Source organism: Furipterus horrens, unplaced genomic scaffold (assembly GCF_987537825.1).
Source record: "Furipterus horrens unplaced genomic scaffold, mFurHor1.1.pri manual_scaffold_10, whole genome shotgun sequence".
In the NCBI taxonomy this organism is placed as follows: domain Eukaryota; kingdom Metazoa; phylum Chordata; class Mammalia; order Chiroptera; family Furipteridae; genus Furipterus; species Furipterus horrens.
Window position 1 is genome coordinate 25,077,857 of NW_028327180.1, and position 24,956 is coordinate 25,102,812.

General features: G+C 35.6%; 1 protein-coding gene across 1 annotated transcript; it reads right to left on the bottom strand.

The window, feature by feature from the left end:
• Positions 1-47: 47 nt before the first annotated feature.
• ETFDH (electron transfer flavoprotein dehydrogenase) lies at positions 48-24,876 on the bottom strand. Its single transcript, XM_090288763.1, has 13 exons — positions 24,658-24,876; positions 19,446-19,586; positions 18,842-19,071; positions 17,258-17,339; positions 16,206-16,324; positions 12,977-13,054; positions 11,547-11,693; positions 10,227-10,367; positions 8,933-9,076; positions 6,078-6,246; positions 1,711-1,893; positions 1,223-1,444; positions 48-442 (listed from the first exon to the last, which is right to left on the bottom strand). Exons 1-13 carry the CDS (start codon positions 24,689-24,691, stop codon positions 279-281), a joined length of 1,854 nt encoding a protein of 617 aa, XP_090144889.1. The 5' UTR covers positions 24,692-24,876; the 3' UTR covers positions 48-278.
• Between the last annotated feature and the right edge of the window lie 80 nt (positions 24,877-24,956).

Sequence of the window (24,956 nt, forward strand, 5' to 3'; positions counted from 1 at the left end):
TTTGTTCTGCTATTGGTACTGAATCTTTGAAGAATTGAAGAGAGAAGTAGATGCTACATCACTTACAAAGTTTTATTTAAAATAAATATTGATAATTTTTTATGGGACAATTTTAGGTATAAAATATCTAATTCCCTGATAATTTATGAATATTCTGATCAATAATATGCTGTAAGATATTTTGACACCTGGCTAACCTCAACATTTTAAAGTTAGCGTACCATACATTTTACAGAAAGTGGTTATCAGACTTGCCTGCAAATGAAATCAGTTCCATTTTACATTCCATTGTAAGCAGGTCCTCCACCACCTTCGGGTACCACCCAGTTAATGTTCTGACTTGGGTCCTTAATATCACATGTTTTACAATGCACACAGTTCTGAGCATTTATCTGTAACCGAAATCCATCACCTTGTTCCAAAGGTATAAATTCATAAACTCCTGTAAGGAGAAATAAACAATTTTGTGAAGTACCTAACTTTTTAACTTCCAAATTCGAAAACAAATTGAAGTTCAGAAAACAGTAGCTACAGAAACTGTGAAGTTTTGTTTCTGAATGTTTACCCTTAAGAGTATATTACATACAAAGATCTTGGTTGCTTTTGAGTTACGTGTGTGTGTGTGTGTGTGTGTGTGTGTGTGTGTGTGTGTGTGTGTGTGTGTGTGTGTGTGTGTGTGTGTGTTGCTAAATGATGGCTATATAGATCCAGTCCTGACCCTCGCCTGGTATAATGACAGAAATGATGAAAATAAAAGTCAAAAGACAGTCAAAGTCAGTGCCCTTAAAGACTTTTTGTTACTTCTCCACAGTGTACTAATTTTTACATATCTGAATACTACTTTACTTTATCATTTGAGTGAAAACTCATCACTAGAAGAGTATTCATGAGGAATTTAAAGTCTGGGGTCACTTTCTTGAGTTGGATAAGGCTACTGCCAGTACTGCAGCAACTGTGCACATACACTGTGTGTGTGGCACGAGCAGCTAAGAGAAATGATGGTATCGGGTGTTCCATACTCCTTATTTTGGTCCAAGGGTAGACAAGGAAGGGCTTTTTTTGAGAAATACCTGAATTAGGCTTCACAAAAAATCCCTATTATTTTAACATTGCTAGAGTAAGAGCTATAAAATAATGTTCTCTAAAGGAACGGCAGCATGTTTCTCACATGTTTAAAGCACAGATTTGTATTTTAGGACTGAATGGAAATCATGGCACTGACCTGCAGGGCAGAATCGCTGCTCCGGTCCATCATATATTGCCAAATTTCTATTTACAGGTGTACTGTCATCCTTTAAGGTTAAATGTGCTGGCTGGTCATGTTCATGATTAGTGCCACTCAGAGCCACAGATGACAGAAGGTCAAAACTAATCTGTCCATCAGGTTTTGGGTATTCAATAGGTGTGCAGTCTTTGGCTGGCTTGAGCTGAGCAGAGTCGGAACCTTCAAAAATTTTCAGGAGGGTTTTAAATAAAAATACAAGAATAATTTTAAAGTACTTAAACATTTTTATAAAAACTTCAAAATATACCAAAGAAATAAGACTTTACTTTCATAGTAATGATACACTGTTGTCTTAAAGATACTGAATTTGTCATTAATAAAGCAAGTTTAAAACAGTAAAAAAAAATAATTTCACTACTTTATGGATCCCATCTATGAGTTCTTAATGATTATAACATTTATACTCTGAAATACGTTGGAATTACCTTTATGTTTTAGGGTCCATGGCTCCATTCCTCTAAGTATCCAGTAAAAGATTCCAGTGTAAATCATCCCTCCATACAAACCCAGGATTCCGTGGCAGGAGGGTCTTATATTTCTAACACTATATAGCTCTTTCCACACCCATGAGTTCTTCAAATTGTCTTCATACTCAGTTACATGTAGTCCTTTTATCAAACAATATAAAGTATTAAATGTGAAATTGCCTCAAGGAATATAAAATACTTTATCAAGGTATTTTGCTACTGAAATATCTGATGAGCGAATCTTAGTAAAGTTTAAAAAACAGATGGTCAAATGAGACCACATGAAGAATGTTTCATGTATAAATGTTGGCATCTTCCAAAAAGATAACTTTTGATATATTTTGTTAACAAACAGACATTTGACTTTTTATATTGGTAGCATGAAAAATTAAGTTTCAAAATTTAGTGAACCTGAAAAAGAAGCAGTTTATGCTACCTGTAAAAGTAAAAAAAAAAATAAATAAATAAAAAATTATAATTGATCAATGAAACATATGGGTTGAATTGTGTCCCCCCCGAAAAAGATATTTTGTAGTCTTAACCCCCCCCCCCCACCCCAGTATTTGAGAATGGGTCAGAATAGGGTTGTTGCAGATGTAATAGTTAAGATGAGGTCATATTGAAGTAGAATGGGCCCTTAATCCAATGACTGGTGTCCTTATGGGACACATACACAGAAGACAGGTAAAGGTGGAGGCAGAGATTGGAGTTAATTCTGTCACAAACCAATGCCTGGGATTTTCAGAAACGGGGGAGAGGCAAGAAAATATTCACCCAGAGACTACAGAGAGAGTATGGTCCTGAAAATAATTTAAAACTGCTAGGCTGCAGAACTCAAATTTCTTTTAAGTCACCCAGTTTGTGGTTCTTTGTTGTGGCAGCTGTAGGAAATGATAACAATACCTAAAACTCGGTGCATGCATTTAATATTTAATGGGACAAAGTGGTTCTAACTTCTGTGAACTACATAGTGACTACTCATTCCAGTCACTGGCTCCACTTCCCTTTCCTTCAGGCTTTAAGCCTTAATCTAGTCTTGGGTGTTCTACTTGCTCCAGTACTTCCTATGTGTGGTGCTATGTGTACGTGATAAGGTGGTTCAAAAAGGAAAGATACTTGGCAAGAAAATTAGAAAAAGTTCCACCACTCAGCCATCACACTCCACTTTGTCTTTCCTGTTTACCTTATCTCCTTCCTCTCCCACTCCCTAGGCCTCCCTACCTACAAAGATATTTGAAGGCATTATTAGGTTGCAAACCTTTGGAGGAATATTTTTTACGTGGAATTCTAAGGTCCTAAAAGGCTTATTAATCAAATATCTCTTGAGCTGCTATGTGCCAGGTGTTTGGGATTCATAGTGAACAGAGTATCTTCTCTCTTGGAGTTTTCCACTCAAGAAGCAGAAGACAAAGACAAAGTTAATAAGTTACATAGTGTGTCAATGGTGGACAAAATTATAGAAAAAAAAAGTGTGTGTGTAGTCGTCGGGGAGTATTCTGTGTGTGTTGCAAATCAACTGGATCCACCGTGAGAGTGGTATTTGAGCGAAGGTGAAGGGAGCGATGGAGTTGGCCATGAGCAACGACCATGAGAAGGGAGCACTCCTGGCATGTTCCAGGGTCAGTGAGGAAGCCTCTGTGTCTGGAATGAGAGTCGGAATAGATGAAATCAGAGGGGTGAGGGAACTTGGCTTTTACTCTGAAAAAAGTGGAGAATCATTAGAGGGTCTTTTAGACTAAGGGTTTACTGAGGTCTCGCGCTAGCTGTTCCTCCCCACCACAGCAGAAGGGTCCTATTCACATACGCCTGTGCTCGCCAACCCTGCCAGCGAATGGTGCTGGTGGATTCCGCAGTTTCCACAGCTCTGCTGTTTTCATACAGGATCCTTCAGGATTTGTGAGATATTTCAGTGTGTATATTACACGTAAGTCATGTAATGCAGTTAAGTTCAACTTGAAATCACTTCTAAGTAGGTGGGGCACCACTGGTAGTATTCTACTTTTGATGTCAATAAATAGAACATTGCTATAAAAATATGACTATTGAAAGAAGGTCATTTAAGTTTTCTTTACACTGCACACATCTTAAAGCTTTGTGTAAAGAGACATATACTATATGTATCTTTTAATGTTAGTTGAAATATACATTAAAAACAACACCTCACGATGGAGGCATAAACACAGCTCGCTTCCTTGCATAGCCACTGCAAAAATGACAACTAAACTAAAAAACAACTGTCACCCAGAACTGTCAGAAAAATCAAGCTGTATGAAGTCCAACAACCAAGGGCTTAAAGAAGTCACATTCATCCAGACTGGTAGAACGGATGATGATGCAGAATGGGCAGTCCCACACCCACATGTGGTGGATAAAAATTGGGAGGGACACCTCAGGAGTGAGGGATCCCAGCCCCACACTGGACCACCCAGACCAGGGTTTCAACACCAGGAAGATAAGTCCCCGTAACTTCTGGCTGTAAAAACCAGTGGGGGTTGGGGAGGCAGAATAAACAGCAGTTTTCTCCAGCATCTCCTCTTAAAGGGCTTGCAACGAACTTAGGACTTACGCAGACTCACTCCCTCTGGGCTCCAGCACTGGGGCAGCAGTTGAAGGGCACCAGTGGCATAAGGGGAGAAACTTAAGTGTTTGGCTTCAGGGCGAGTGCTGGGGGACAGTTTCTTCCCAGACAAAACTCCAGAGGCCAGGCAGCTGCCACTGTCCCTTTTCTGAGCCTTTTCCAACACAGAGACACAGAGCTGCAACACTGTATCAGAGACTCCATCAACATGGTGCACATGGGTTGCCCTGCCCTGGTGATTACCCAAGGCCTGATCTGCCCCATCCAACTTAACAGTGCACTTTTCTACAATAGGCCATGCTACTAAGGGAGTCAAATCAGCTCTACTTAGTACACAGAAACAAACACAGGGAGGCTGCCAAAACGAGGAGAGAAAGAAATATGGCCAAAACGAGAGAACAGAACAAAACTCCAGAAAAAGAACTAAACAAAATGGGGATAAGCAATCTATCAAATGCAGAGTTCAAAACACTGGTTATTAGGATACTCAAGGAACTCATTGGGTACTTCAACAACATAAAAAAGACTGAGGCAGAAATGAAGGTTACACTAAGTGAAATAAAGAAAAATTTACAGGGAACCAACAGTAGAGTGGATGAAGCTGAGAATCAAATTAATGATTTGGAACATAAGGAAGAAAAATACCATTCAATCAGAACAGCAAGAAGAAAACAATCCAGAAAAAAACAAAACAAGGACAGGCTAAGGAGCCTTGGTACAACTTCAAATGTACCAACATTTGAATCATAGGGGTGCCAGAAGGAGAAGAGGAAGAGCAAGAAATTGAAAACTTAGCTGAAAAAATAATGAAAGAAAACTTCCCTAATTTGGTGAAGAAAATAGACATACAAGTCCAGGAAGCAAGGGTCCCAAACAAAATGGACCCAGAGAGGACCACACCAAGACACATCATAATTAAAATGCCAAAGGTTCAAGATTAAGAGAGAATCTTAAAAGCAGCAGGAGAAAGGTGGATAGTTACCTACAAAGGAGTTCCGTTCCCATAAGACTGTCAGCTTATTTCTCAAAAGAAACTTTGCAGCCTAGAAGAGACTGGCAAGAGGTATTCAAAGTGATGAAAAGCAAGGACTTACAACACAGATTACTCTACCCAGCAAAGCTATCACTTAGAATCTAAGAGCAGATAAAGTGCTTCCCAGACAAGGTAAAGCTAAAGGAGTTCATCATCACCAAGCCATTATTACATGAAATGTTAAAGGGACTTATTTAAGAAGAAGAAGATGATCAAAACTATAAACATTAAAATGGCAATAAATTCACAACTATCAACAACTGAATCTGAAAAACAAACTAAGCTAACAAGCAGAACAGAATCATAAATACAGAGATCATCTGAAAGGTTATCAGTTGTGAAGAGAAAGGAAGGTAATGGGGGAAAAGGTGCAGGGATTAAGAAGTACAAATTGGTAGGTACAGAACAGAGAGGGGGCTGTTAGGAACAGTATACGAAATGGAGTAGCCAAAAATCTTGCATGCATGACCCAGGAGCATGAACTAATGGGGGAACTGCTGGAGGGAATGGGGGGTTCTGGGCAGAGGGGGGCAGAGGGGGAATAACTGGGACAACTGTAATAGTATAACAAAAATTTTTTTTAAAAAAACCTGAAGATTTTTAACTTTATTTTCATGTTCTATCTATATACTGATTGTATGTTTAAGTAACTTCTTTTTAATGTCTTCATGAAAAACCTGACATTTTCTTATACTTTAAAAAGATAGTTCTTACCTATTGTCTTTGATTGGAGGTTTTCATTAGTTAGTTGATTAAAAATGGATTCTGCTGCCAAAGCTCCACTTTTCATTGCTGTGTGGGTACCTTTGATCTTGGGAACGTTCAGAAAACCAGGGCTACAACCAATTAGTAAACCACCAGGAAAGGTGAGTTTTGGTATAGACTGAGGAAAGAAACATTTAAAGTGTATTGTTAGCTCAAAATAAACATGCAACATCCACCATTCCAAATTACAAGCCCTTAAATAAGTCTTCCAATGATTTAGGAAAACATTTAAAAAAAAAAATACAAGAGAATGAATATATTGAAGAAAAAAATCAGAGCAAGGGCAGTTTTCCCCCTCTCCTGTAAATGAAGATTAGATTTATTACTATTTTTCTGTTATAACTTTTCCTCCTCCCTCCCCATGACTAACCTACAGGAGGCAGACTTAAGACCAGAAGATTAACATATTTATATTAAATGTTTATATGTATACTTACCATGTTATAGTGAAATATATTCTCTAAACTTGAATAACTATTATCTAAATTGTGATCTGCTTTTACATGCATTCTGTGTAATGCATGATATACAAAGGATATTATCTTACATCTACATATGCTTTTTATTTTACCTTGATATCTAGGGCTGGAAATTTAGGTTCTAATCATGGCATCACTACAATTAATTACTATCTTAAATAACACTTTGATTAACTTGAGAATAAGTTGAATTTCCAAAATAAATTTTAAGACAGTTGTTTGGGTCTCAATATACATTTCTGATAAAAAACAATGTAATAAAGGCTGGTGATTTTGGGGGTTAGCCAATAAAATCCTATATATACCCCACAATGTGGGAGCTAAAGGATAGGTTGTTTGCATGGGAAAATGTACTCTGTAGTTTGAAAAGGGAAGAAGAGAGAGCCAAAGCAGAGTTGTTCATTTCTCCTGCATTTGTCTTCTCCAAGGGTTTCCTAAAGTAAGCCATAGTCTTTGCTCAGAAAGTGGTGGGTGGAAAAAGTTTGGCTGATGGTGTGAAAGTGACTCAGAGGAAAGGGGAGTGACAGGGAAACTACTGTCATCAGCTGCAAGAGACATGGTGAGAAATCTGTGGCCCCAGCTCCCTTCGATTAAAGAATTCTGACTGAGGGAGAGGTGTTAAGAAGCAAACAGGCCAGAAGAATGCTGGTAAAAGAAGGATCAGGGTCCTGATCCTTTCGTAATACACATGGGGGATAGATATATTTATGACTGCGGTTCTCAGAACCACCAGATAAAAGAGGTTACATTCAAATTACAGAGCAGACAGTAGGGGTAAAGACTTTCTGGAATGCCACTAGTGAAAACAGAAAACGGTTAGGAACTTGGATAATGACAATGCTTTCCCCAAATGATGCTGTGGCCTTGCTAACACTAAGTTTGATTCAAGAACCTGAAGACAGGATGTGGATTGTTAGTGCAAGTTCTTCCAAATTGGTGCTTACGTCCTAAGAATAAAAATTTCATGGCCCAATGAAAATGTGAGTTTTTAAGTTCTGGGAGGATTCTTCCCTGTGTGGACAGTGCTGCCGATGCCGGGCATTTCATTAAAGAACTAGGGACCGAGGAAAGTTGTGCTTAGAAATGTTGTGTTCTGGGACAGTCTCTCAACTGGGGCTACAAATAATTAAGACACCTACCAGGAAAAGTTGAATTCTGGGTATAGACTGAAGAAAAAGAGAAATAACAAGTCGTGTAATATTTGTTAGCTCAAAATAATAAAACTGAATGTTCCAAATGATTGCTTCCTATGGGTCTTCAAAACTTACTGAAAGTAAGTTTCTGAATCGACTAATTAAATCAGAAAAATTAAGTAAAAAATGTGGGCATGTGTGTTAATCTTTTCCTGTGAATCTAAAAACCATTTGAGATGTCAAAGTACATAAAGCAGATGTTTTTAAATGAGAATCTGTATGTACCACTGAATATACCAAAACCTTTATGCTATAAATGAAAAAGAATAGAATTACTTATACTAGGTATAATGGACATCATTCAAGAGTTTAATGCGCTTGAACATAGTTATGCAATTTAATAAATATTTGTTGCAAACAAATTATTACACTAGAAACAAAGCCAACTACCCTCCCCCTAATTTTCTATTGTTATTTTTACAACAAAATTTTTTTAAAAAGATACCCAATTTCTAAAGTAGTCCTAGATTCTTAGAATACTAGAGACAGAAGGGATTATCTTTATTTTACAGATGATCCCTTAAGACCAGAGAACTTGCTCCAAATCATTTGGTATGAGTTTTAGAGCAGATTTTTTTTTAAAGATCATCTTACCTGTCTAATATTATTTCTACAACAGTACTAACAGCTTTTATTATAGTTAGCTATCTAGATCTTATTTCATCATTTAATTAGTTTATATTTAATACACTGACTGTAGTAAGATTTATTTCGAACATATACTAAAATCATACAAGTAAAAGCTTAACAGAGCTCACCTAGAAGGCATGGATGTTACTATGTAGTTGGGATGAATTAATTACCTTTGCTGAAAACTAAATTTGCTTTTGAGTTTCCTGGAAGCTAAGGAATAAAGGGAAATATCTTGGATCACATAGTTTTAACTTTCTGGTTAAAAACAAACAAAGTCTCTGAATTTATCTCTAGAAGTCAATATATTCTTAAAACTAATTTCATTGCCTAACTTACTGAACTACAGTGTGACACAGTCTTAAAAACACTAGGTGCTTTGCTTAATTACCTAAATGTTTTCTTATGAGGTGATCTGCTATTCTTTATTTAAATTCGTAACATATTTTCAATGTTAAATTTATAATACATAAATAAGGAATACAGAAGTTGGGAGCGTTACCTGAAAGCCACCTTCATTGAGAGCTCGGGCCCCATAGGCAATCCTTTTTCCACCTTCTAATGTTGGCTGAATGCTGGGATGGTGTTTCCACCTCTGGAACTCTCTAAATGGACTCAGGTATGGATTTTGGTAGTCCAGACCAACCTTAAATTTTTATATTTAAATTCGATATATTTATGCAATTACTTTTTTTTTTCAAATTATATTAAGCTAAAATATGAGAAATTTTTATCAGAAAACATGTACATTAAGTTTTTGTATTAAAAGTACTTAGAGAAATAGATACAGTAATCGAAATTTACTAAGTAAATAAAATGTTTCGAAAATAAAGGGTAAACAAAAGGATACCTTGTGTTTACAATCAGAAAAACTTGTTAACTTTGGAACATATTAATAAATCACTGTGCTCTAACATACCAAAGTCCGCATTAGAAAAATATTTGTAGGTGTCTCTCACATTGTGTTTCTACAAAAGGAGTTGTAATTATTTATTATTCATTTATAGTACCAACGCTACAAATAAACAAGCTATATGCAGTACTACTGAGGCAAAAATAAAGAAACAGGATGTAATCACACTTAGAAAAATAAGGACAAGAAATAGTAGGCATCACCATAGTGCTGAACTTAATAACCAAGCCTTTTGTGCTGTGAAAAGATTAAGTCATTAGAAGAACTACACAACAGTGATGCACTAAACACTTGTCTGGATTTCAAAAAACCCCAAGTCACATAAATTTAACAATGGTTATATGTAGGTTTAAACAATAAAGCTGCCACCAATTCTAAGGTGCAGAAATTCATATTATTTTTCCATTCCCTGGGATGTTCAAGATGTAATTTACTACAAAAATGTAAGTGGCCAAACAGTTACAGGTTCGAAACTCGTGCCCATTGAGTGCTCAGAGGCAGTGTGCCACAGGGAAATAAGCTTTGAAGTCAGACAGGTTCAGGTGTGACACTGACTTGGGAGAGTTATTTAACTTTTTTGGCCTTCAGTTTTCCCATCAGTAAAATAAGGATACACCTAATTCTAAAATTTTTATGAAACTTAGAAACCTCAGTGAAATATCTAGCACAGTGCCCGGCATGTAAGTAGCTACTATCACTAAAGCTATGAGTGTTTAAGTGGACTAATGTCTATAATAATCATAAACACTTTACTGAGAAAATTAAAATGTAAGCTTTAAATAAAAAGCTTTTTATACTCTCCAGATTCAAAACCCTCGTTTTACAACACTGATGATCTAGTGACTCTAACAGTAGACCTTTCCACAATGGGCATATAACTTACCACAAAACCAAGAGCTACCAGGGGCTCCCCTTCATTTAAATGATAGAGGAAAGAGCCTCCGTAGGTGTGTCTGTCCAAGGGCCAGCCAACAGTGTGATCTACTCTCCCAGGTTTCCACTTCTTTTCATCAATAATCCATAGCTTAAAAAGAAAAGTCCTAGAGTATTATTTAAATTTTTTATGTCACTACAATGTATAAAACTTGCCAAGTTTATATATTATTTATGAAAACTACAAGTAAAAAAACTGTACAAGAGAAACACAAAAAAGTACTTCAGATATCAGAGAAAATTATACCAAACTGCAGCATGATGAATCAGAGTAAAGAAAAAGGCCAGAAATGTTATGAACACTTTAAGACATTAATTAGATGATCAGATCAATAAGACTGATCAGATCAATAAGCAAATACTATGAAGAGATGAACGAAACATCTGGGGTGCTGGTAAAATTCTATGTCTTGATCTTGGTGGTGGTTACATGGGGGTATTCACCCTATAAAAGTTAACTGACCTGTACACTTAAGACCTAGGACTTTAAGCTCTGTTATTCTTCAATGAAATATTTCACTTTTTCTTGCACAGCCCACCCACCCCCACTCTCGACTGCAGCAAATTATTTAGCCTATTTTTAGAACGGTATGTTTTAAATTTTAAACAATTTCCATCTTAAATATTGTCTAAAAATTAGATAACATTATGTGCAATCTACCAGAATAATTAAACCCTTATTCACAGCATAACGAATCTAGTTATATATAGAATTTAAACGTTTCTGAGCTTTACCCTAAAAACAGAATTAAACAAAAGATACAATGAAACTTTTACATTCTAATAAGCCTAAAGTTCGAAAAAATAGTGTACAGAATGGATAAACTGAGAAAATATACAACACTTAATCTATATAAATTTTAGGTTTCATGTCAATATACTATAACTGAGTATGTTTCATAAACTAAATTCTCTTCACATTACAATTTTGAATAAAAAAATTCTTGTATGATGTGGTCATCATACAACCAGCATCTGAATAACAGCATATGAAAAAAATTAATGTTACAAATATTTCAAAGTTCAAGACTTCTTTCAGTAATATTTGATAAATGAATTATAACATGTAGATACAATTTAAATACTAATAAATTTTGATTAGTATATATTTTCTAGCCATTTGAAAAATATCTCAAATATTTTGTCATAATGAACATTTCAAGTCAATAAAAAATATAACTGTAAAATTAAATGAACATTATAATTACATTATAATACAAATGAATTTAAAGCTCCATCTTTCAACATTAAAATTACAAAAACAAACTACCTCCTTCAGTCCAATTCCATAGGTTTGGGGTTCACAACTGGCCCTCAGATCAAACTTCTTGTACAGTTGCTTAGCTAGATGTCCGTGGCAACCCTCTGCAAAAATTGTTACTTTGGCATGTAGTTCTAGTCCTCTCTCAAATGTTGTCTAAAAAATAAAAACATGTTAAACTGTTAACATTTGACAATTTAAAAAATATTCACACTCTGGTCAGTTTTGAATTGAACTATAATCCAGGTATGGAAAAGACAGTGCAAATATATTAGAAATAAAACTAAATACTGTTATAAGTGAAATTTAATATATAATTTAAATTTAATATATAATTTAAATTTAATATATCTTGTGTCTTTGCTACATTTTTCTTTTTTACTTCAAAAGTACTTGATTGGACAATTAAGTCTGTAAGAATAAAAACAGTAAATAAAGCATGCTTACGCTCAAGAAGATTATCTACAAATAAACAGACAGTGAGAAATGAAAGGCCGTTTCCCCACTGTTCCTGGTTTTCTAGTCTCATCATTTAGAACAAATAAAACAATGAATGGCTTTGTCGTGAAATCTTCAGGCCAGAAAATTTCCATGAATAAAAAACAGAGTCCATTTATATCTTCTGACACAAATAAGATCATACTAAATATATTCTTCAGTTACTTGTCTTTTTCACTTTAATTTTACTTGTTCTCTATTGCTGAGTGTATATAGTAAAACTGGAATGTTTTTCCAAAGGGAAAAAAGCTCCAGTTAAAGTCTTATTTCTGTCTTTTGCTTTCTATATTTTGCACTTATGTCTGGCACATCGTTAGGTACTCAGTAAATGACTGAATAAAGAAATACAGAGTAATCAGAAAAGTCTCATGAAATACACCTTTCCTGATATTTCTCTATTCATATATTTCCATCTATTATATGTGTGTATGCAGTCATACGAAAAGTATGTTTACACTGACAAGCTTTTATAATAGTTTTCATTATATCATAAAGTGATTTGCCTAACGCAATATACCAAATAAAGCATTCATTTTTAATGCTTGAATAAATTTCCCTATTTTTTCATTCAATTCTCAATAATTCAGTGGACATTTAGATTGCTGCACTGTTTTACTATTCCAAGCACTGCTCAGATGAATATCCTTGGTGTTAAATATTTTCAGTCTAAATGGAGAAAATTATTTCATTATAATTAATTTAATATCTTTAGTTATTAGAGTTTGAACATCTTTCATGTATTCATTGGTAACTTTTTTCTTGTAAACTAATTATTCATACCTATACACACAAGTATTTTCTTAATGAGAGGAAAATTCCAAATTAATAAGTATATTCTAACATACACAACATGCAGTTTGTAGCCAGACTAAATTATTAAGTTTAAATTGACTTAAAAAAATTTGTCAGTTTGTTAAGCACATAATTATTAAAGCGTTTACCTTTGGTGCACCATCCTTTTGTATCCCTACATCGTTAGTGGCAATTCCTTTTACACTACCATCTTCATGAAAAAGGATCTAAGATAGAAACATAGTTCATTATCACCTCAGGATTCATAACAACCTTGAAAAAAAACAATAAACAGCCTTAGATTTTTTTAGAAAATGAACATGTTCTCTAGACTAGAAATACAGGCTTTAAAACGTTCAGGCAAAAGGAAACTTGTTTTTAAGCTACTCACTTTTAGAGTATAAAAGAACACAGCTCAAACAGTTGGAAATGAAAGAAATGCCGTAACCTTGATTAGGAAGAAAATGGGGATGCTACTCGAGAGTCACTAAAATACCAGTAAGATTAAACCAAAACCTGTTGGAGGAGTTCAGGTATCACAAATGCATGTACAGAACCTGAGATCAAGGCCTGTAACAAACGAAGACCATCAATGTGGATGTAAAAAGAGCAGTGTCATGAAAGCCTCTGTCCCAAATGAGCTAAGACCACCCCCCCCAAAAAGAACCATCAAACAAAGAAAAAGTAACAACAAAACAGGTTGAAGACAAGCCCAAAGGTGATTAAAGTTTATTTCGGGAGCAAGAAGAAGGAGGAAAGAAAGAGAAAAACCTGGTCAAACATATCCTTCTGAGGACGAGAGATGTTACTGTGCTTCCTCTCTGGAGAAGGATGCTCCTTGGACAGAAACGTACACAACGTACACTAGAAGCACACAACAGAAAGCACAGGAGTGGAAAGGTAAAACAAGGACTAACAGCAATGGATATGAAGAAAGGATATAAATGTCTTATTTGATACCTTGGAAATAGAATGTAGCTATGAATTAGAACTGAAGTCTGGCTCAGAGTACAAAACACCCAACATCATTAATCTATTAATAATGATCTTAAAGAAAATGAGGAAAAGTGGGGGTACAAGAAACTATAATTAAGTGTGTATGTACTCAAAAAGTGAAGATCATTGATTATACAAACCACCTATTTGTAACTTCGACACCGATTCCAAGAGCATTTTAACCAGGAGAAATATAAAGCCTCAGACTTGGGCCCAGAACACTAAGGCATATGGTATGGGCTGGGAAAACAAATTAGCAGCAGCAATACAGAAACCTAAGATTTTTCTGTTCTGTTTTGTTTTGTTTTTTAATTTTAAAATTCTCACCGGAGGACCTTTTTTGTTTTTTCTTTTGTTTTTTTGAAGATTTTTATTTTTAGAGAAAGGGGAGGGAGGGAGAAAGGGAGAGAAACATCAATGTGTTAGAGACACATTGACTGGTTGCCTCTTGCAGACCCCCAACTGGGGACCTGGCCCACAACCCAGGTATGTGCCCTGACTGGGAATCAAACCAGTGACCTTTTGGTTCATAGGCTGATGCTCAATCCACTGAGCCACACCAGCCAGGGACCGAGGACATTTTTTCATTGCTTTTAGAGAGAGAAGGGAGAGACAAATCCATCAGCTGCCTCCCTTACATGCCCCGACCAGGGATTGAACCCACAACCCAGGTATGTGCCCTGACCGGAAATCGAACCTGCAACCTTTCGGTTATGGAACGATGCTGCAACCAACTGAGCCACACTGGCCAGAGCCCTAAGTGTTATTATTTGACTTAAGTACTGTAAGGGTAAAAACAAATACAAAGTTATTTTGAATTTTCCCTGGTACCAAGATAAAAGAACTTGTCTTCCAATCAAGATTCTTCCAGCAAATCCTTTAGAAAACTTAACTGTAATCTCTTTTGCTGTTCGAGATACATGTGAATTTTTTTAAAAGCTAAATAAGACTATTGCCAGATGTACATCTCAGAAATGTGTTTCTCAGGAGCCTAGGAGACATGTTTGAAATGTGAACATCAAGGAGGATGGTGTTCTGTTCTCCTGCCTCTGTGGGAGTCTGGGACAGGTGCTTGGCTCCAAGCTGTAACTTCCTGCTTGTCACAAGAAGTTTATTTTTCCTTTGGACACAGACAACATGTATGTAATGGATTGTATCTGCCTGGATATATAAGAGGATGAGATTTCTCTCAATCTTGGCAATCTCCCTAGCAGGCTACAAGTCACATGCTCTGCAGTCTTGGGTTAATGCTTATTCAAGAATAAAACTGACTATTATGCTAAATGAAATAAGCCAGTCAGTGAAAGACAAATACCATATGATCCCACTTACAAGTGGAATCTAATGAACAAAATAAACTAATGAACAGAATAGAATCAGAGGCATAGAAACATGGAACAGACTGACAGCTATAAGAGGGGAGGGAAGATGTGGGGACTGACTGAAAGAAGGTGAAGGGATTAGTCAAAGAACATATATGCATGATCGTGGACATGGACAAGGGTGTGGGGATTGTCTGCAGGAGTGGGGGAGGGTAGTGGAGGGGGGACTGGGTAGAGAAAAATTGAAACAATAGTAACAGCATAAATAAAATATTTTTAAAAATTAAAAAATTCTTAATAACATAAAAAAAAAACCAATAAAACTGTTTTCATAATTTGTAGAGGTGATTTTTTTCTGAGTTGGCGGATTTTATTTTTAAGTATTTCCCCAATAATACTTAGTGAAAATAAACAGTATGATATGGTTGCCAAGAGTTATTTTGATGAATTAACAGAAGTACATTTTCTAGAATGAAGATAAAAGCCTCCTCTACACTAGACTTGAAGCCGTGTATTCATCTGGGTGCCATCTTATAAGGTGATGAAAGGGAAGTGTATTCGGAGGAGGGCAATGAGAATGCTGAAGGAACAGAAACTAAGTAACACAGTGACTGAAAGAATTGAGAATACTTACTTTGGGAAAGAAAAAAAGCAAGAGTAAAGGGAAGGAAGAGAGAGCAGGGCATAATTATAAAAGAAAGGTTTCCTTTCAACTGGAAGAGGGCATAGATTTGTTCTCTATAAAATATTAAATAACTTTGTAATCAATATAAGAGGGCATTACCGACAATCCATTACCAAACATAAAGACAGAGATCTTTTCATCCCTAATGAGGTTCAGTCATAAATTGGACCATCACTTGACGTGGGTATGATGTAAGGAATTCAAGTATTCTGGATTATGTAGATCTTTCTAAGATTCCTTCTAATCTTGCAATTCTAAAATCCTATGGCTTTTCTAAAATATTTATTTCTTTACTTCATACCATTCTTGGTTTATATTCAAAAGAAAAACAATTACTTTCTCTAATTATTAAAAAACAAACAAAACTATACAAACCTCAGCAGCAGCATAACCAGGATATATTTCAACCCCAAGGGCTTCTGCTTGCTCTCCCATCCAGCTTACTAAATGTCCCAAGCGTACAATGTAATTGCCATGATTATTCATTGGCAGACCTACAAATAAGTGCCAACATTATAAATCTTTTTATTGATAAAACACTTCAAAAACATAAATAATTAATTTCAAAATTCTAATCAATGTATAATTTCTGAATAAATATACACATTATCTTATGGTCACAATTTCAATTTATGTTCTATAATTTTGGTCTAGAGTTCTAATTATTAAATTAAAAACAACATTACAGCATTAAGTTAAAAATTCCTAGTTGGGCCCTGGCCAGGTGGCTCAGTTGGTTGGAGCATCACAATGTGTACCAAAAGGTTGCACGTTCAATCCCCAGTCAGGGAGCATATGGGAGGCAACTGACTGATGTCTCTCTCTCTCTCTCTCTCTCTCCTCGTTCCCCTCTCTCTAAAACGGTGGTTCTCAACCTTCCTAATGCCGCGACCCTTTAATACAGTTCCTCATGTTGTGATGACCCCCAACCATAAAATTATTTTCGTTGCTACTTCATAACTAATTTTGCTACTGTTATGAATCGTAATGTAAATATCTGATATGCAGGATGTATTTTCATTGTTACAAATTGAAATATTTAAAGCATAGTGATTAATTACAAAAACAATATGTAATTACATATGTGTTTTCCGATGGTCTTAGGCGACCCATGTGAAAGGGTCATTCGACCCCCAAAGGGGTCGTGACCCACAGGTTGAGAACCGCTGCTCTAAAATCAATAAATATATCATTGGGTGAGGAAAAAAAAGTTCTAAGTTGGTTTACAAGGCTCTCTCAATTCTGCTAGTGGAAGACAAAAGAACTGGGTTCTAGTGCTGCCTTCCCATAAGCTAGCTGTAAAATTCTAGGTACATCCTACAAATATCTGGACTTCAGTTTTCTCATCTGTAAAAGGAAGGGATTTCACCAGATGAAATGTAGTTTCTTCCAGCTGTGGAATTCTATGATTATTTATCATATCCCACCTGGAAGAATTGGCACAGGAATTCTTGATTTTTCTGTTAAAATCCCAAACCTATCTTCTGTTACAGGAGTGTTAAGTGGAGCCTAGAAACAAAATAAGGAAAGAAAAGGAAGTTTTTAGTTCATATTTATAAAGTTAAATACAAATAAGTTAAAAAAAAACTACAGTAGTCCCTATCGCGGTTCACTTATTGCAGCCTTACGGTATCCCAGGATTTTAAAATATATTATATTTAATTTTTTATCGCGGATTTTTTGCTATACCGCGGGATTTTGCAGTACTGTAAATACTAAAATAAACATAAGGTTCCTATTTCGTGGATTTTCACCTATCGTGGGGGGACTAGAAGGTAATACCCGCGATAAGTGAGAGGTCACTGTATATCAAAGAGTAAATTTTCAATTTTCTTTCATCGTTTTCTTTCGAATAATTGGGCTGTAAATCCTTTCTTTGTCTCTTCGAGATGTAAGATACTCTTTTTAAAACCTAAGTAAGCCAGTTTGTAAACCAGGAATGTCTTTTTTGGGGACTGTGGAGACATCTTTGAAATGTGGATGTCAGGAAAAATAGCTCCCTGTCTCCCTGCCTGTGGGAGTTGAGCTTAGGTGCGCTCCAGGTTGCAATTTCCTGCTTGATGAAAACATAAGGCAAGTTTTACTTTTCCTTTGGATAAAGACAGTTAACATGTATGTAATGAATTGTTTCTGCCTAGCTATATATGGCTTTGATGTAAAAAACTTCATTAGAATTGACAGTATGTCAATAATTATTCAATTATATCTATTTCTGATATAATATTAAAAAGAGAAAGTTAATTAGATATAATTCAAGTATTTCAAGTTTAAAGCAGCTTGATATTTTAGAAAGAACAGCAGAGATAAAATTTTTAGAATTTATCCCATATGAAATACAAAAATATTTATATAATATTTTACCTTTATGAAGTATATTCACAGATACTAAATATTCTAACCTTAAAAGTGGAAAAGCTATAATATAACCCATCTTACATAAGAAAAAACTGAAATATACAGAGTGTAAATTTTTAACCAAGGTCGTACAAATTACTAGAGCAGTAAAACTGGCACTCAGTTCTCTGCATATCATATCAGTGCCTTTTCTGATTAGATTATGGGTGACCACGATTAATTGCTTTAGAAAATTAGATTAGATATCCCATTTGGCTTTAGATATTGCAATGTCCCAGGGAATTTAGATCACATTTTATTAAGAACAGTTATATAAAACACTTATGGAGAAAGTCAGAAAATAACCTTAAAACCAAAATGCTGTATTTCATTTGGTTACAAATATTCAAAGATCTTTTCAAGATAATGCCTTCTTATAAATCCAGTATATAAATAAATACAACATGTAGAAGGCCTTATGTAAAAATGAGTTAATATCTTAAAATTATAACTATATTTGATATGATTTAAGCTATTTTTGCCCTTTATAAATAAAAAAAATCAATAATTATCCTTTAAGAGAGAGAATTACAAAAAAAGGGTTTCCCTTATTCCAGCAATTTGGAAATAGAGATACAATAGAGACTAGACTTTTCATAAAAACCAATTTCGCATACTCCTTTCTCCTTCCAGTCTGGGAACAGTTCTTCAAAAGCACATGGATCAAGGCAAGCCCCTGAGAGCGTGTGTGCTCCTATCTGAGCAGCTTTCTCCACCAGACACACACGGATGTCCTTTTCATGTTCAGCAGCCAACTGCTTTAGCCGAACAGCGGCAGAGAGCCCTGCAGGGCCCGCTCCGACAATTACTACATCCGCTTCTTCTGCAAACCTCTCCATGCTCACTCCTGGGAGGAAAAAACAAAACAAAACAAAACACATAAAAGTCTCAGATGAACATGGTCTGTTAAAATCACATGCTGGCTTATAAAATACCCACTATGCTTTAGAACATTATTTATAGAAACTGCCCCTCCGCTTTGCATGGGAAGTGCACTAGGTGTGTTAGTGCACTAGTTGGAGGTTCTCTTCTGTTCCAGTGCATGTCTTATTTTGGCTTTCTTGAACCACTTTTTGGCTTCTAAATGTTAGTATGTATTATAATAGATTTTAAAAAATCTATAATTAGATGATTTTACACTATTATGAAAAATATTTCCCTTTACAAAATGATATAGAGTACCTATAAAGTCTCAACAATTACACACAAATTCTTACTCACCTTCCCATCGTTTGTCCTTATCCCGGGGACAAATGGTGTAGTGGGTAGTAATTCGAGGTACGGCAGAAGTTGAAGCCCATCTTGTAGCACGCAAAGGCAGGTAAGTTTTCTTAATTTTTAAGGCATGAAAGCACTGATAGGCTGCACAAAAATTGTGAAGGTTATAATTATTTTTTCAGTTAGTTTTCCTCAGAACTGACTGAACAAATGTTTTTTAAAAAATCTAGGATTGGGGATCAGAGCTGGTTTCTGGTTAGTTTTCTATTAATTAGCCCTAAGACCTTAAACAAATCAATCTGTTTCTTCATCCAAAAAGTAAAGAATTACAGATGCTCTCGAAGGTACCTTCATGACCTAAAATTGTATTACACATGAGGCCTTACATTTGGAAACTTGTTTATATTCTGACCTATCAAAACTGCCATCATTCAGTGAATAGTTAGGTCTATGCTGTAGAGTTGTTAGTTGTAACATGAACTGAAATAGGTTGTACTGTTTCCTAGGTGAACAATTCAGTTAGCTTTTTCTCATGAAGCAATATTTTCAAATTATAGTATTTTAAAAGCATCTAATAAACTAATTTATTCAGTTTAGCTCATGTCAAGCTTAACCTATAAATAGGATGACCACATATGGTAACTTATAATTCAAACTAGATATTTTTGAGAGTAATAAGGGATAGTATTACTGACTATGTTGGGACAATATGGGAAAACTGAGTTTTATGATCAGGTTTTTAAAAAAAAATTAGGTTGACTCTCATGGCAATATTTTTTGATATATATATTTACATATATATATAAAATATGAGTTAGCAAATAAAATTTTATGGAAATAAACAGAGTGTGAAAAGATTTATCTGCAAGAATGTCGATTAAACTTCTGCTGTCCTTAAACCTTCAACTATATCTCCTTCCCCTCTTACCTAGAGCAGATAACCTAGCACATCAAACCACATAGAAAGAAGCAATTAGGTGGGAACTTTCTCAGTTCCTTGGTAATCTGTATTTGTGTCCATCCTTTGCCCATTCTCTCAGGTTATAATACAAGAGAGGTCTTTTCTCCTCACACCAGTCCTTCCATGTGGATGAGGAGGCTTATCCTTCTCATCTCCCTAGGGCCATTCCTCCACCTGATCCCCTCCCCTCCTCGTGTCTCCAATTTCAGGCTCCCTTCTCTAGTATTCTTCTCCTCAATAATCCTTCCCATCATAAAAAAGGACAAAAAGTCCTCCTTTGGGACTAGCCCAGAGAGACATAAAAACTTATATTTGGAGCTATAATAATTAAAAGTCTGTTATGGGACAAGGAACAGAATAATTAAAGAAACAGAAAAAAGAGTTTAGAAACAGAGTAACCTAAGGATTAGGTGTATGGTAAAAATGCCATTTCAAATCAGAGAGAAGAGATGGCTACTCATTAAATGATGCAGAAATAGGTAGAAAGTCATTAAGAAAAAAGCATACCTCTTTCTTACATCAGAAATGAATTCCATTTGATCAATGACTTTAACAGAGAAAGTCAAGGTATAAAAGATAACGGTGCTATATCAACGAATTAGTTGACTTCTGCTTTTGAGTGTGGGCTACACTTGGTGACTCAGTTACAAGTAGTCGAGTGTGGAAAGAGAAGAGTATTAGCTTTACAGTGGAGCAGTATGGCAGACAGTTTAAACAAGCGATCAAGTTTAATATTGCCAACAGTAAGACATACTGGTGTCACATACTCCTGATATAGTTAAGAAGGGCTCTTCATCTCTGTGTTATACTTCCAACAAATCTATAACCCCAGTCTAATCATGAGAAATCATGACAAACTCAGATTGAGGGTCATTTTACAAAATGCCTGGCCAATCTCTATAGAAAGTGTCAAGGCCAAGAGAGACAAGAAAGGTCAGAAACTGTCACACTGAAGTGTGACAACTAAAGGAGATATGACAACTAAAAGCAATGTGGTGCCCTGGATTGGATCCTGGACCAGAACAAGGAAATCTGAATAAAGCCTGTAGTTTAGTTAATAGTATTGTATCAATGTTAATTTCTTAGTTTTGATAGTTATACTATAGTTATGTGGGAAGCTGATCTGAGCAAAGGGTATATGGGAACTCTGTACTGTCTTTTCAGCTCTTCTGTAAATCTAAAGTTATTTCAAAATAAATCATTAAAAAAATAAAGATTATGATAATACAAAGTAAACTCAAAAAGGATCAAAGACCTAAGTATAAGAGCCAAAACTATAAAATAAAATAAAAAATGCAAAGGTGTACACTTTTGTGACCTTGGAATAATAGTTTCTTAGCTATGACACCACAAGCAGAATCATCAAAAGAGAAAATACATTAGCTGTACTTATCAAAACTAAAACATTTTGTGCTTCAAAGAATATCAACAAGAAAGTAAAAATACAATCCATGAAATGGGAGAAAATATTTGTAAATCATATATCTGATAAGGGACTCATGTCTAGCATATATAAAAAACTCATTTTAATAAAAAAAATTAAAATCAGACAAAGGATCTAAATAAACATTTCTCCAAAGGAGATGGTCAAATGGCCAATAAGCACATGAAAACTGGCTCAATATCATTAACCATCAGGGAAAACAAATAAAAACCATAATAAGACACCACTTTATATCCTCTAGGGTGGTTATAATCAATAAGGAAGATAATGAGTTATAATGAGCACGTGGAGAAACTGGAACCCTCATATACTGCTGGTCGGAATGTTAAATGGTGCAGCCACTGTGGAAAACAGTCTGGCAGTTACTCAAAATATTAACATAGAGTTCCCATATGACTCACTTCTAAGTTTATACCTAAAATAAATAAAAACCTATGTCTACACAAAAACTTTACACAAATGTTGATAATTGCATTATTCATAACAGCCAAAAAGTGAAAACAACTCCAAGGTCCACTAATGAATTGATAAATAAAAAGTGATCTATCCATACAATGAAATATCATTCAGCAATAAAAAGAAATTAAGTAGTGATATAGGCTACAAGGATGAACCTTGAAAACATTATGCTAAGTGAAAGAAGCCACCACAAAAAACCCACACATTATATGAGTCCATGTATGTGAAATATCCAGAAAGGACTAATTTACAGAGACAGAAAGTTGATTAGTTGTTGTACGGTGCTGGAGGGGTTGGGGAGTGACTGCTAATGGATATGGAGTTTCTATTCGGAGTGATGAAAATGTTCTAAAATGGACTGTGGTAGTGGTTGTACAACTCTGTGAGTATATTAAAAACGATTGTACACTTTAGATGGTGGGAACTGTATGATATGTAATATATCTCAAAACTATTATAAAAAAGAACATTTACAGTCACATACAAAAGATCACGGGGGAAACGCTGGTAATTTTTTTTAGAATCTTAGATGTGGAAAGGTTATGGTAAAAATTTCAAAAATCACTAAATCAATTAACTAAAAATTTAAAACATCTATATGACCAAAAAATGATATAAACATCAACGTCTAGCTTAGTTGTCTATATGCTATCAATAGATAGCAGAGTCCTTAAGCATTTGTCTTTTCCTTGTTGTATGATAAATCCCAGTTTTAGCCTATATTAAAGGTATACATATGTGTTGATTGAATATCAGACAGTCCTTTTTTACATTCTCCTTCATCAGTGTACTCATTTATGATTCACTCATGGTCTTAAAAATAGGTTAATGCTTTTTTTTTTTTTTTTTTTTTACTATCATTCTCTGTTTAAAGGCAAGCTAGAGTTATAAATCAGAAGCATTAAAAGACCAACATGAGAGAAAGAAAAGAGAATTCAAAGAGGGAAGAAAATACCTGCAAAACACAGCTGATTAAGGACTGGTGCCCCAAATATCCAAAGAACTCATAAAATTCAAAAAGAAAACTACTCAATTCAAAAATGGGCAAAAGATCTGAACTGACAACTCACCAAAGAAATAGATATAAAGATGGAAAATAAGCAACTGAAAAAAATGCTGAACATCTTATGTTATCAGGGGGTAGAAAAAAAAGTCATGACCTTTATTAGTTTTCTGAAAACAAATATGATATTTCACTTTAAAGATGTGTACACTTAAGCACCTTGGCTGAATTTTAGTAAAGTGAAGTCAAAAGTCCATTGAACTCATGACATCACCCTATCAAAGTCACACTGACAGAGCATTTGTGCCCATCTCTTTGTTGACAGTAGTACTAACACTAGGATATGAAAACAGCAATGGTTCAAGCGTCCAAGAAACTTGGAAATGGTAATTTTGGTGGAATTTTGTTAGCACTTTGCCCAAGAATGACTTCAACTAAATTAGGCAGTAGAAAAGACAGCTTCTGACTACTTTGATATTAAAAAACATATGGAATATATACATGTATCTACACATTAAGTGTTGTAATACATGCATGAGAAACAGGAACTTTAAACAAAATTCTACTTACTTCATATATGATAGCCAAATTTGACAAAATTCCACTTTAATGAAATTTACATAAGAACATCCTTGAATTTGCAATACGTATACTAGTTTATTCCATAACAGAAATTAACTTAAATAAACTAAGATAAACAAAATTAAACCAGCTGTAAGAGAATTCAGATCCTGTAGTGAAACTTTTCTTATAATTTAAAAACCTGTTTTGTTTTTAAGTAAAACAAAACAAACCACCATCTACACCATCTAACTGAGTCATTCTATCTTTTTATTTTTAAAGTGAAAGGTGAGGCAATGTAGTATTTTCACGAGTCATCGCGATGGTTCTAGGAGCACCCATAACACGATTAAATGAATGTTAGACAATGTAGACTTCAAATTCTTGAAAATGGGCTAGGGTGGCGACAAAGACGCAACTCAGGTCAAGACAAAGGAGAAAAACTGTGCAAATATTTTATCCATTTCCAACAATGCAACAGTTAACACCTGAGCTTTGGGATAAGGGTCAGGACCAGAACTTGGGACGATTCCGTTCAGGAGTACACAGGGGGACCGTGTTGATAAGTGTCCTCCGCTCATGACCTTTAGCCTAGTTGTCAATTCTTCCGATCGGGACAGCCCTAGGAGGAACCCAGGGTCCACCACCTGGCGCAGACAGCGTGACCTTTGTCCTAGTTTAGCCTGGGAGGAGACAGGTGTCTGCAGTCTCGAGGTGTTACCCTGACCGTTTTTCCCTAGCTACTCGACCTTTCTCCACTCATCCCCCTCCCGAAGTTCGCTCTCACCCGGGCAGGACAGCTTGGCTAGCGGCACCAACATGTTCACTGTAATCAGGACCGTCGTCGGACACTGAGGAAGGAGGAGTGGCTCGCCGTGGACGCTGGACCTCTAGGCCTCAGGGGGCGCCATTACCTGCCGAGGAGCACCTACCCTTCTGCTGAAGTTTGCCTCTCCGCTCAGCGGACCGCTTTGGTTTCACGGCGTTCCCGCCTCTTTCTCGTTCTGCGCCGGCGCATGCATGACGCAATGGCCAGCCGAGGCTTCCAGGTCATATACTCAAAAAGGAAAAGAAAAGGGACTCCAA

Excerpts from the sequence above, each read along its gene's own strand:
- ETFDH (XM_090288763.1), bottom strand. The coding sequence starts at position 24,691 with ATGTTGGTGCCGCTAGCCAAGCTGTCCTGCCCGG. Across the intron at positions 16,325-17,257 it reads TCCTGTGCCAATTCTTCCAG|GTCTGCCAATGAATAATCAT; the intron begins GTGGGATATGAT and ends ACTTATTTGTAG. Across the intron at positions 1,894-6,077 it reads CCTCCAATCAAAGACAATAG|GACTACATGTAACTGAGTAT; the intron begins GTAAGAACTATC and ends GTTTGATAAAAG.